General features: G+C 40.5%; 1 protein-coding gene across 1 annotated transcript; it reads left to right on the top strand.

Moving 5' to 3' along the window:
- The first annotated feature begins 1,513 nt into the window (after window positions 1–1,513).
- nab2 (NGFI-A binding protein 2 (EGR1 binding protein 2)) lies at window positions 1,514–10,700 on the top strand. Its single transcript, XM_053483505.1, has 7 exons — window positions 1,514–2,095; window positions 4,057–4,950; window positions 5,743–5,876; window positions 6,060–6,126; window positions 6,245–6,374; window positions 6,989–7,174; window positions 8,911–10,700. Exons 2-7 carry the CDS (start codon window positions 4,072–4,074, stop codon window positions 8,994–8,996), a joined length of 1,482 nt encoding a protein of 493 aa, XP_053339480.1. The 5' UTR covers window positions 1,514–2,095; window positions 4,057–4,071; the 3' UTR covers window positions 8,997–10,700.
- Window positions 10,701–14,170: the final 3,470 nt, after the last annotated feature.

Genomic DNA, 14,170 nt, shown 5'->3' with positions numbered 1-14,170 from the left:
CAGACAAATTTATCATTTGAACAATTCCATATGTAGACATTTTCGAAATCTCAGAAACATATTTTAATCTATTCAGACACTGTGTCTATTACAGTGAGCATCAAGAGTTTGCTTTTATTTATTTGGCACGGTGTCCTTGCACCTCCAGGGTCTTGGTTCGATTCCTGCCTCAGATCTGTGTGCATGTAGTTTGCATGTTCCCCCTTCTTGGTGGGTTTCCTCTGGGTGCTCTAGTTTCTTCCCACCGTCCAAAGCCATGTAGATTAGGGTAATAAGAGTTTCCTTATTGTTCATAGTGTGTACATAAGCATTTATGTGTGTGCCCTGCAAAGGATTGGCACCCTGTCCAGGGTGTACACTGAAGTATAGACAATGAATGAATGAGTGAGAGAGCATTATAAGTTAAAGAAGTTATGATGATATATTAAATATGATAAAATATCAACAAGAGAGTTAATTAGAGATTAAAATACTGATTAATTGTATAGAGGCTTTAATGAAAATTGTTTATGTTCACAGATAATAAATGTAAATATTAATAAAAACTTGGTCAAGAGTTAAACTGCTGTGATATTTTAACATTTGATTTTTGCATTAATTTGCACGATAATGCAATATGGTATAGACAATCATGATGAAGATAATAATTAGATAGATAGAGTATATGGACCAAAGTATTTGGACAAACCTGCACAAATACATATACTTCAGTTGGTCCTAAACAGTGTGTGAGTGTATGTGTGTGCCGTGCGATGGATTGGCACCCCGTCCAGGGTGGACGAGAAGACCTGGCCAGTCAGGTTCTTCCACACCGAACTCATCAAACCATGTCTGTCTAGTCCTTCCTTTGTGCACTGGAGCATAGTTATGTTGGAATAGAAAAGAGCCTTCCCCAAACTCCAAAAATTTGGAAGCATGGCATTGTCCAAGATGTCTTGGTATACTGAAGCAATAAGATGCCGCACACTGGGGATAAGGGACCTGATCAATACACACCTGATAAGTTAACAGGTTTGACCAAATTCTTTTGTCCACATAGATAGATAGATAGATAGATAGAAATCTCCATTATATTTAAAATAATAAAAAATTGTATTATTGCCTAGATTTATACGATCTATTATTATTATCATTCGAAGCCAAAGCCCATGCGCACAGCCCTCGTGTCGCGGACGCGCGCGCGCGCGCATCACATTGACGTCACGGGGGAATCCCACCAATCGAGCGTGCGTCACGCGTGGAATCTTCGCAGACGGAAAGAACTCGATTAGCCCCGCCCACATAGGCGTTCCTCACCATGGCAACGGCTGCAGCTCTTTATCGTCCTCGAGCGCGCGGGATAATTCAGCAGCCCACATGCAGTTAATGAGCGCGTCCGCGTGTGAGCGAAAACACCGGCGCGAGATTTCCTCCTTTAACTGTAACTGTACATCACTGTTTAATGTTTACACACGAGAGAGAAAAAAAAAAGGACGAACGAAGAATAAAACGACGCAGCAGAGAGAGAGAGAGAGAACCCCGGTTCCCTCCCCCCCCCCTCCTCCCCCGGCGGTGAGGCGCCTGTAGCCGGGAGAGGAAAGCTCTTTTTCGGTCAGATGGCGTGCCGCAGTCCGCCCCCACATTTCTCTCGCCCACACCAGCAGCAAAAAGACTCTCATTAACAAGCCAGATCCTGCCAGCATACACACACACACACACAGACACACACACAGCAGCCAGGCAGGGACTGGGACGCACCAAACACCAGCACTTCTTCCCTCTATTGTTTACCAAAAAGTGGATTTTTTTTTTTTTTAATAAATAATGCAGCGCTAGGGTTCAGTTTCTTAAGAAGAATTAACACACACACACACACACACACACTGCTGTTATTGGGGTGAGTTTTCTTTTTGGACGCCAAAAAATGAAGCGTCTCGGTTTTATTCTGTAATCCGAGCCACAGCCTGAGCCTAGGGACAGAGGGACAGAGGGACAGATTTAGCACTAAAGAAGGAAACTAAACCCAGGGCGAGGACTGGGGGACAAATCTCTCGTTCCGAAATCCCAGTATTCACCTGATCCGAATCCTAAATCGGTTCTTTTGGAGTCTCTGTGGGTGAGTAAAGCTACTTCGCATATGATATCCTGATCATTTATTTTTTATTTGCTCTAATTGTTCTAAATGGTCTCACTCTCACACCGGTGTAGTCTCTCTTTTATTATTAATATTGGTATTTATTGTACGTTTTACTGTGTATTCATTGCCATGGAGTCGATTCCTGTGAACAACTCCTTATAAAGAAAAAAAGAATGCGTTTAAATTTCACCGCACGCATCTGTAAACAGTTTAAACACACCTTAAGTGTCGTTTACACTGTGTACAATATCAGCATTTTGCAAAAGTTTTTTTTTTCAAATACAAAACCCTTAATAACTTGAATGTATATACACAGTGCTGTTTTTCTTGCTTGCTTCTTTCATTGTAGTAGCTCAGATTTATTCAGTGAACTTCAAAATAATAATAATAATAAAAAGAAGAAGAATGTCACTGAGAGATCAGGTGTATAGGATTACAGCATGCATGCACGCCTGCAAGAGACAACACAAACATGAACCTTATATAGTTATATATTACCTGAAATGAAAATGAGAAATGCAAAGCTTGTTCAAACACTATAGCATACACACATTCTATTCTCATGGTTAGACATGCATCTCTCTAAAGCGTACCTGTCTGGTAGCATGCACAGCATATAAATATAACTATAAATATATATGAAGGTATTTTAAAGTTTTCAACACCTTGCGTAATAATCATAAACATTCCTGTTAAAAACAGCTTTACTTGGATAAGGAAAAGTCATACACCCTATTCATTGTACCTTATAGATTTGGATAAAATGTAAATTGTCATAGATATTATTGTTTAAGATGCAGAACTCAACAAGGTAGTGAATTAAACAGATTGCAATATTCAAATCAGTGATTCACATGCACACTTTATTTCATAACAGTGACAAGTTGTGATAATATAATTGCTCGAATCAAAAACCAACTGTAAGTCTGTCACATGCAGATGATTTTGGATCAGCGATTAAATGTGAAATGTGCAACTCTGAATTGCCTGCAAAAATCAATCCGTAGCACACACTCCGAGTTTTGCCCTCTGAGGAACAGATCAGATCTAACAGAGAGACATAAATGCATATATAATTATACTGTCAAATGTAAACAAGTCCTGGTAACAAGCACTGAAATGTCTCAACCTGATGAATATAACAGCTTTCACTGATTTTAAAGTTAAATAAACACCTACACTAGCTGTATTTACAGGATTTTCCTTAGACATGTAGAAAACAGCGAGAGCGAGATAACTACGTCATGTGGGCGTGTGGTTTGTTGTGTACTGTACATGGAACTGGGGAAGGTGCTGATATTTTCTTCCTATTTGTATGTCTTTAAAAAATTAAAATAAGAACTGATAAATGATGTTTAAAACAAAATACATGATCAATTCAAATGACTCCTGAATATTCTGCTTGTTATGCTTACACTAGTGCTCCCTTAGTGCAGTATTGTAGATTTCAACGTTATGACAATAACATTTTAGGATTCCAAGTGAACTGTACTTTCCTTATAACCACATTTTATCAGCAGTGACCTCACCTATGCACTTTTACTGAGCCTACACATATGAAAATTCAAAAATTGTTAAGGTTAAAGACATAGGTTGCTTTAATGACATTGAGGGAGTGGGCGGGGCTGTGGGTTGATGACAGATAAAAACTTCAATAAAAATAATTACCAGCAGTTAGATATGTAATTTTGAGATAAAATGTCAAGAATTTTTTAAAAAAGTTTTCTTATTATATTGTATTTCAATATCTTACTATAAGTCAGAACATGGCTCCAAACATTACAAATATTGTACTCTATTTACAGTGATGTACTCTATTAGCTGTACACTCATAATTATAAACATATATAAGGAATTCCTGATAGTAGCTCAAATTATGACATTATCCGTCCTTTTTATTTTTTACATTTCTTTTGGTTGTTGTGTCTGTGTAACTGTAGCATAGCAGCAGGAGGATGTCAGTGCCACGGACGCTGGGCGAGCTGCAGCTGTACCGTGTGTTGCAGAGGGCTAACCTGCTCATGTACTATGACACCTTCATCCAGCAGGGCGGCGATGACGTTCAGCAGCTGTGTGAGGCCGGAGAAGAGGAATTCCTTGAGATCATGGCTCTGGTTGGGATGGCCACAAAGCCCCTGCATGTGCGGCGTTTACAGAAAGCCCTGCGCGACTGGGCCGCTAATCCCGCCGTCTTCAACCAACCCCTGACCTCGGCCATGGGAGGAATCCCGCTTTTTAAAATCGACAGCATCATGGGCTCGAGGAAGTCCTTAAGCAATGGCCAGCCAGCATCCCCATGTGACCGGGAAGATCAGGGAGCCTGTTTGACTCCACTCAGAGACAACGGCAGTCCGAGGAGCCCCTGCTCCCAGGCATCGCCGCTTCCTCCAGATCATCACCTTTACCGGGACAAGCTGTCCCCCATGGAGGCTCACTGGCTGAGTCCGGAATTAGAAGGCAGTGTCGGAGCGGAGGAAGACCAGCCCAGTCCGCCTTTGCCTCTTTTGGTCCACTCCCGGAACACAGGTCCCTCTACGCCTCCCACGTCTTCCTCCTCGTCGTCCTCCCCTTGGCCCGGAGGACAGCTGGATGCAGACACGGTGAAGGCGGTAGGGGAAAGCGTGGAGCGCCTGTTCAGGACGGTGCCGCACACAGATCCGGCAGAGGTCAAGAGTCTCCTCAGGCTGAATAAAAAGATGGCCAAGACGGTGGGTCACATTTTCAACATGGAGCCACACAGCAAGAGCAAAGAGGAGGAGATCCGCAAATACAGCCTCATCTACGGCCGCTTCGACTCCAAAAGGAGGGAAGGCAAGCAGCTGACACACCACGAGGTACGATCCTGCGTAGGTATGATTAGCTGTACGTGTGATTGTCTCCTTACTCCCCCTTGTGAACATGTTTGTGGACCGCAGATGTGGTTTGTGATGCATTGTTAACTATATGTATGTTTACACTTTACTTAAAGTAAAGTAGAGGCAAAGTTCAGACACCATATACGCCTCAGCTCATCACAAAATACACGTGGGATGAAGAGGACACTGCGGACAGTTTTATTTTTAGTCAGACTGCTGCTGTAAAAGTGACTCTGTATTTCAGGAATCCCAGAAGAGCTGCACGAGAGCTGTTTAAAAAAAAATACAAAATATAAACTTAGAGAACTGCTTTAAAAATACTGTGATGAGTAAAAAAAAAAAATAGCAGCTTGCATGACTAAATCAGTGTAAAGTGTAAAAAAAAAAAAAAAATGCACTACACTGAGCTGAACACCTAACAGATTGCATCATAAAATATATGAGCCAATCAGATCCTAATGTGCAAACAAATTTGTATCGGTAATTGGAGGCATTTCCAACTTGCATATTTTTTATATTATTCCTGAATTCCTGAAATTCCTGAATAGCAGCTTAGCTATAATTCATGCATGCATAGCTATATATATATTATATATATATATATAATATATAGAATAATCTGCTATTGAATGCTTCTGTCCGTATAGTAATATTATACAATTTAGATAATTTTTAAATTAATTTTCCTTTTATAATTAAAATGCCTAAACTTAACTGAACAAATTACATTAAATCACATTAAAGGAACACACTTTGTCCCCTCCCACTTAGATGATCATCAACGAAGCAGCGGCGCAGTTCTGCATACGCGACAACGCACTCCTGCTCAGACGGGTGGAGCTGTTCTCTCTGGCGCGCCAGGTGGCAAGGGAATGTGCCTACACCTCCACGCTCAAACACAGCAGGTCAGGAGTTACCATCCGAACAAATCAAATGATGAAATGTAAAAAGATTAGCAAGGTAATAAAATAAATTCAACAAAAACATCTCGTGGAATTTCAGACTGTTCCTGTATTTCTTTAAAGTGAAACGATGACTTATTTAAAAAACCAAATAGTAATAATAATGATTCTCCTGTATTGTTTTAGGACCAACCCTGAGGACTGTACCAGCTCCTTTACGGACAACAGTGCTCCAAAAAGAATCAAACTCGAGGTTGGTGTGTACTCTTCTTATATACTTTGGTAATTTATCATAATATCGATATCGATATCATCACATCGCCCAGCCTTCTGAAAGCCCTGTGACTGGCTGATAAATGTTTCCTTTCTAGGTCACAGATTCAGACAGTATTAACTCGATACGCGGATCAAAACTTGCTGACGCAGCGATTCACGGCAGCCTGAGGTCAACGGCAGACGACGACAGTCTGTCAGGAGAAAGTCTGGACAGTTTATCTCATGGTAAAAAAAGATGTTCTGCTCATAATCAAAAAAAAATTTAAGGAATATCTTATGTATGACCAGATCTCATGACTTAAAACTTCGAAGCTATGCAGTAATTAACATTAACTTTTTTGTATAAAAGCAAATGTAACAAATGATTCTCATTAAAATTGTTCTAAGATTATTACATATATTTAGAGACACACTACCGGGATCACTTGCAAATTTCTCAATTATTGTTTAGTGATTATTTTTTACATGTTGTTTTTTTTTAAAACCCTTAAAGCTGTTATTATTATAACTCCTGTCATTAAATCAAACCAGTGTTAAAGCTCTTACTACTCTTACTACTCTTACTTTAGTGGTAACAGCATCTTTCATAATAGAAATGATGATATAAATCAGATATACCAGCTTGTCAGCACGTGTTTAGTCAGTGCTCAGAACGTTTACGCCAGACTCTGACACATCACTGTCTTATATTTCATGTTGTTTCTTTTGTAAATATCATGTCTACCATCCGTTTGTGATGAAGAATAATTGTGTTGATGAGCTGCAGTGTGTGTGTGAGCATCATTTTGTCTCTGTGTGTGTGTGTGTGTGTGTGTGTGTGTTTGTGTGTGTCCTGATAGATGTAGGGCCTCACTCTCTCCCCTCGTCATCCCCCCGTCCCCTCGCCGACACCATCGGGCCTGTCACCTGGAGTCGCCAACTCATGCAGCAGACGCTCATGGATGAGGGCCTGCGATTGGCGAGGATGGTGTCACGTGACCACGTGGCCAAGGTCAGCCTGGGGTCGGAGAAGAGACAGACTTCAGGTGGGTGTGAAACTCTTCTTCATGGTACTACGATGTCGAGTGGATAGGGCTACTCCGATAACAAGCTCATGTAAATTCAACCCTCAGAACTGCAAGTCGGACAGTGTTTGTGATCTAGTAAACGAAAGACGGAAAGCTAATCTACTAATGAACTATGCAAAAGCAATCTAGTGAATGTAGCATCCAAATGCAAACAAGCAGGGGAAGGCAAACTAGTTGGCTAAAGCTAACCTGGAAAAGAAACAAAACAAAGTGAGTTTAACCTTTGGCAACCTTTGGCAAACCCAACCTAGCAACATAAAGGTAACTGTAAGCTTAACTTTGAGGTCATCAAGCTAACCAAGTTCCTCTGCTAATGCTACAACGCTCAGTTTGGTTTGTACATGCGCGGTTGAACGGTCCTGAACGATGCCGTAGGTGGTGTATCTGACATACAGCTTTCATTCAAGCACACTTATTAGAATATTATACCACGCCCACATGTGTTATCAGTGACCTCGGTTGCTGTTTGAGAGATTTCTGTACACATGACAGGATGCTAAATACAACACAGATATAGATTCTTGAAGAATGTGATATTTTATCCCACATTTTCTTTAAAAAGTTGACTTTTAAGTGACGAGAAAGGACTGTTCAGCAGCTGTGTGTGTGTGTGTGTGTGAAGCAGTTCTCCAGGCTATCGTTTAGCAGAAACAGTGAGAGCTTTTGTGCTTAGATTAAAACCGTAGCCTTTGAGATGCAAACGCTTTTGTAATGCGATGTCACCATGGGGTGGAGGGGGAGAGGGAGAGAGGAAGCGACAGCGAGCTACAGAGAGAGAGAGAGAGAGAGAGAGAGAGAGAGAATGCTGCATGGGCGGCTGGGGCCACAGGAAGTAGCGTGTGGGCGGTAAATTGGAGCTCCCCCCCTGTCTCTCTGACGTCAAAGCTCATGAGAAATGTGTGAGCAGAGGGCGGGATGGATGGATGAGGAGAGCGCGGGGGCGAACGAGTGGGCTGGAGTGAGAAGGGCGTCGCATTGACTCATAGAAAGATGGAGTAAAAATAAAACGCGTGGGCCGGCAAAGGGTGCAGTCTCTCTTATTTCCTCCTCTTTTCCTCCCTTAAGCTTAATGAGGAAAAGATGAGCTTGGTAACATCAGTGTCTTCTTCAGTTTCTTCATATCTCATATTACTTTCAGGCAAAAGCATTCAAATCAAATCAGGAGGACGTCATTTCACTCATGCTGTGTCTGTAAACCTCTCGCACTCGTCTTCTGTCTCTCTCTCTCTCGCGCGCGCTTTCTGTGTCCTCCACACAGTCTGTTCTTACACACAATCACTGGATTGGCTTTGTTTACCTTGGGGAAGAGGTTTGATTGACAGCTCCAAATACTGAACTAATATTCAGTATGGCTGTTATAAAAAAAAACCCTCATGACTCATGCAGCAGTTTTCCAGAGGTCAAGGTGATCATGAGCAGATCAGGGATGTATTTTCCATTTGTTTAAACTCATAAGTATTTACTTTCTGTTCTCTTCCCCATGGCCAAGTGTGATCAATAACCTGTCTTTATGTATTAAAGAAAAAAAAGAATTTGTTTGTGCACCTTTCATCCTTTTCATAAACAGTGTATTTTAGAATTATGCTCCTGTGCTCATTTCAAAGTTGCATCAGTTGTGTCTTGTCCATTTTAAGTTTCAGACAAAACAGATGTAAAGAACGAGGTGTAAACATTTCTTCTTCTCCCCCTTGCAGAGGCAGAGGGCCGAGCCTCAGACAGGCGAGGCTTAAACGCGTCTCACCAGAGCAGCAGTCCTGCCAGCACCAAAGACGACCCTTAAAGGGACACCAGCGGGAGCCAGAAGTTGCCTTGCTGCTCAACTCAGGTCTCATATGACTCGAACCCTCCGGAGATTTTCACTCCCGCTTTCCTGAAACTGTCTCATGGTGTTCGCACATCACAGTCTAATGTTACAGTGTTCTTCTATTGTGAGTCAGTGGCTGGATGAAGATGTGTGTTGTAGATCAGGTTCATTTCTGAAAGGTCCGAGTTCAGTATGGTCCAGTGAATTCCTGGGTCACTGAGGGGGTGTGGCTCGCTGATGTATGATAGACACATTTGGAGCATCCACGATCACTTACGATACACTTTACAGCTGTTTAGCTGTAATGATGCAGTCCAATACGATAGTTACGTTAATCAGCACACACACACACACAACAATACAACGGTAATAATGCAGTATTTAAATTGGATTCCACTTAGGCACAGAGGCCTGACAGATACTAAAGCCATTCCTCCTGGTGGCAGAGAGCCCAGACTTGGTTTTATCAGTCTTACAAGGCCGGGGGCCACACCTCCTTTAATCACTTCCAAACAGAGAGGCCACACCTCTTCTCATCAATCCTACAGAGGCCACACCTACTTTCATCTCTCACTTAAATGGGGGGCCATGGCGTTTTTCATCAATCTTACACCGGCCACACATCCTTTAATCTCTTACGGAGAACCCACACCTTCTTCCTTTATAGTTCTTATAGAGGTAAACACACATCCTTTCATTGATCTTACACCCTTTCACTGATTTCATTGGGTTTTACAGACCCACAGGCCACACCACCATCACAAGGACCGAACGGGCCAGGCCTTTTTTTATTAGCGTGATGCATTCAGAAGCCACCTCTTCTTTACTGGGACTGACAGAGGCCACACAAGTCCATGATGCTCAGAGGCCACGCCTCCTTTACTAGGACTCACAAATCGAGGCCACACCTTGAAGCCGCCTAATGTTTGGTGCATTGTTTAATGGACAAAGCAGCTTTATAGAAATCTGAATATACCCTTTTTTACTTCTCCCTAATCAGCTAATAAGCACACAGGCCATGGCGCTATATTTCTTACTCACAGGCACAGATTAAGAAAATCTTGTACTACTCTTTATTACTAAATCTCGTTCTTCTTATTTTGGCGTTGTATTCGAAAATAACTAGGTTAGCGTCTAAATCATTACCCATAATGCACTTTGCACCAGACTGTACTGAACTCTGGACAGGAAAGAGCAGGAAGTAGATTTACATTTCTTGTAAATACCTAGCATCCCTTCATGCTGTTGCATCAGTAACACAGCCATAAGTGTAGGTTCATTTCTGTCTCTTGATTAACGGCATGTGACTTCAGTTTAAAGACACAAAGCGTGTTAACGTTCTGATGCACTGATTCTATGACGAATCTGCATAAAGTGGTTAAAAAAAAATCCGGTTTTTAATTGTGATTTAATCAAAGCGATTTTAACACTAATATACTAAACGTATACAGAATATAAGCGTACGAGCTGTAGTAAAAGTATGGGATATTAGTTTGTGTAATTTTTCACAATTTTATAGGTAGAAAGCAATCTAGATTTAAATCCCTGTTTGTCTTAAGGACCGGATCTTTCAGTAGGTTGTACGTGTGATGGCATCTCATAGTAGAAATCATTGTTGTCTTACTGGCATCAGATAATTTATTTTTTAATATTCTCAATAAATGGTATTTTATTGTTTAACTGCCTGTGTTTCGAGTCCTTATTCAGGCTACGCTTATTATAACAGAAGAAGCAAAGGTCATTAGATCAGTAGCTGATACTAAGTGTGTTTATGGTTTAATTATAATCATGTAAATTTTTTAAAAAGATTATCAATACGTCTGAAAGACGAATTTACCCTCCTGTTTGGATTATTCTTATTCTTGGTTTCCTAAAAGACAATCACACAAAACTAGCTAGCAATTCGGCAACAGGCAGTTGGAAATCATGACATGTGATCATATTTTGTTACCGATCCGAACATTGTGTAACACACGTTCACCATATGAACTAAAAATAGACTAAAAACACACCTTATGTTGAAAAGTCATTGAGTTCATTTTATTCTAAGCCACGTCTTTGATTTTTCACTAACAGAACAGCTAGATGCTCCACTGTTGTAATGAGAGGGGAAAATACAGTATCATTTTGATCACAGATGACAAACTGGGTAAGGATGGCATTTTCAGTATCACTGAGCTGTAGAGAGTGCGATCTCTGTTCAGTGGAAGATGCAGCGCTAAATATAGCAAGCTCCCTGAGTAGCCTGGAGTGACGTCACGGCCAAGCTGGAGTTAGAAAGGACAACAGGATGATATTGTTCTTTTATATGTACATGGTTTTTTCTCATCATCATCATCATTATCATACTAAATGCCATCAAATCAAAGACTAATACTAAAATAAATAAGACTCGTTTATAGGAGCAGTACATATTAATACTTTTCAAATAAGAACGCTCTGGTGTTCCCTTTACACACTGTAAAATCCATAAACAAAACAATGCATGATAAGCACATAAACATACGATATGTGTGTGTATGTGTATATATTTGGCACAAATCACCCAGGGCCTTGTTGTTGATCTTAATCCTCTGTGATGTTAATCCCTCTTCTGTGAGATCATAACAGCTTATGGATTCTGTTCACGGTGGAACAACTGCTGTGCTGTGGAAATGATTTGAATCAGTTTTATTTGCTGCCATATTACACTTCATCCTGTTAGACTCTAAGCAGCTAATTTCATAGTTTTCATATGAGTCTGCTCCCAGCTAAGCTCACAGTGTTGAGGTGAATAAGATGCAGAGTAAGCATAGGCAAAAAACAATCCTGTGCTTGAGCTAACCGTCTTGTATTTTTATATACAGTGGTGTGAAAAACTATTTGCCCCCTTCCTGATTTCTTATTCTTTTGCATGTTTGTCACACTTAAATGTTTCTGATCATCAAACACATTTAACTATTAGTCAAAGATAACACAAGTAAACACAAAATGCAGTTTTTAAATGATGGTTTTTATTATTTAGGGAGAATAAAAATCCAAACCTACATGGCCCTGTGTGAAAAAGTAATTGCCCCCTTGTTAAAAAATAACTTAACTGTGGTTTATCAGACCTGAGTTCAATTTCTGTAGTCACCCCCAGGCCTGATTACTGCCACACCTGTTTCAATCAAGAAATCACTTAAATAGGAGCTACCTGACACAGAGAAGTAGACCAAAAGCACCTCAAAAGCTAGACATCATGCCAAGATCCAAAGAAATTCAGGAACAAATGAGAACAAAAGTAATTGAGATCTATCAGTCTGGTAAAGGTTATAAAGCCATTTCTAAAGCTTTGGGACTCCAGCGAACCACAGTGAGAGCCATTATCCACAAATGGCAAAAACATGGAATAGTGGTGAACCTTTCCAGGAGTGGCCGGCCGACCAAAATTACCCCAAGAGCGCAGAGACAACATCTGAAGAACTGCAGGCCTCACTTGCCTCAATTAAGGTCAGTGTTCACGACTCCACCATAAGAAAGAGACTGGGCAAAAACGGCCTGCATGGCAGATTTCCAAGGCGAAAACAACTTTTAAGCAAAAAGAACATTAAGGCTCGTCTCAATTTTGCTAAAAAACATCTCAATGATTGCCAAGACTTTTGGGAAAATACCTTGTGGACCGACGAGACAAAAGTTGAACTTTTTGGAAGGTGCGTGTCCCGTTACATCTGGCGTAAAAGTAACACAGCATTTCAGAAAAAGAACATCATACCAACAGTAAAATATGGTGGTGGTAGTGTGATGGTCTGGGGTGTTTTGCTGCTTCAGGACCTGGAAGGCTTGCTGTGATAGATGCCATCTGTTCGTCAACTCAAGCTGAAGCGATCTTGGGTGCTGCAGCAGGACAATGACCCAAAACACACCAGCAAATCCACCTCTGAATGGCTGAAGAAAAACAAAATGAAGACTTTGGAGTGGCCTAGTCAAAGTCCTGACCTGAATCCTATTGAGATGTTGTGGCATGACCTTAAAAAGGCGGTTCATGCTAGAAAACCCTCAAATAAAGCTGAATTACAACAATTCTGCAAAGATGAGTGGGCCAAAATTCCTCCAGAGCGCTGTAAAAGACTCGTTGCAAGTTATCGCAAACGCTTGATTGCAGTTATTGCTGCTAAGGGTGGCCCAACCAGTTATTAGGTTCAGGGGGCAATTACTTTTTCACACTGGGCCATGTAGGTTTGGTTTTTTTTTCTCCCTAAATAAAAAAAACCATCATTTAAAAACTGCATTTTGTGTTTACTTGTGTTATCTTTGACTAATAGTTAAATGTGTTTTGCAAAAGAATAAGAAATCAGGAAGGGGGCAAATAGTTTTTCACACCACTGTATGTAGCTCTGAGGAATAGTTCTCAAGTCACTCCAGTTCCTGTACCTAAGCAGCTTCAGAGAAATGTTTTTCGTTTGTTAAGCCACACAGTGACCTATAAATCATTCAAGCATAATAAACATCTAATTTAAAGCATGAACCAGTGAGAACCCGGTGCAGGTGATGACAGGTTATCAGACTGGTAGTTAGTATACTGGGGATGCTGAATGCTGAGAGGTTGAAACAGACGAGAGGGGAAACGAGATTGCTGCTGACGTTGTTACATTTACTGCGATTGCCTGTCACAGTCAGAAATCTTTGGTCTAGTTCAATTCTTTATTTATTATAAATAAACGACAAAGTGTTTAGGACTTTTGCATAATACCGTATAAACAACAAAACACTCCATGTTGAGCTGCTGTGGGAATATAATCAGGTGTAACAACAGGTGTAAAAACGTTAGTTATCAGCATGTGTTTATTCCTGTTACACTGCAGCAACTTCACATCTTTTGGAGTTTTTTATGAATTCATAATTAAATAATAAAATTTTGTTTTAATTTATTGTTTATTGTGTGTTTACTTGATATTATGGCAGCTATAAACCATTTATAACTCATGTTTATCATTGTACTGTATATCCCACTCATATTTATTCTGTATATACTGTATCATACAGACACTTATACTTTTGCAGTTATACTTTTTTTTTTTTTTTTACTATATATTAACACACACACACTAAAAACTCCAACTAGATGTTGAGCGGATTAATATTGTATTGTTAACTTCTTACAATGGAATTTATTGTGACAACATTTAACA

This window comes from Clarias gariepinus, chromosome 23 (genome assembly GCF_024256425.1).
Source record: "Clarias gariepinus isolate MV-2021 ecotype Netherlands chromosome 23, CGAR_prim_01v2, whole genome shotgun sequence".
Taxonomy (NCBI): domain Eukaryota; kingdom Metazoa; phylum Chordata; class Actinopteri; order Siluriformes; family Clariidae; genus Clarias; species Clarias gariepinus.
The sequence above is the reverse complement of the archived record's forward strand: the minus strand, read 5'-3'. Positions and strand labels throughout refer to the sequence as shown.

Coding starts and splice junctions, on each gene's coding strand:
- nab2 (XM_053483505.1), top strand. CDS start 4,072: ATGTCAGTGCCACGGACGCTGGGCGAGCTGCAGCTGTACCGTGTGTTG. Junction 6,375..6,988: donor TCTGGACAGTTTATCTCATG/GTAAAAAAAGAT, acceptor GTGTCCTGATAG/ATGTAGGGCCTCACTCTCTC. Junction 7,175..8,910: donor GGAGAAGAGACAGACTTCAG/GTGGGTGTGAAA, acceptor TCCCCCTTGCAG/AGGCAGAGGGCCGAGCCTCA.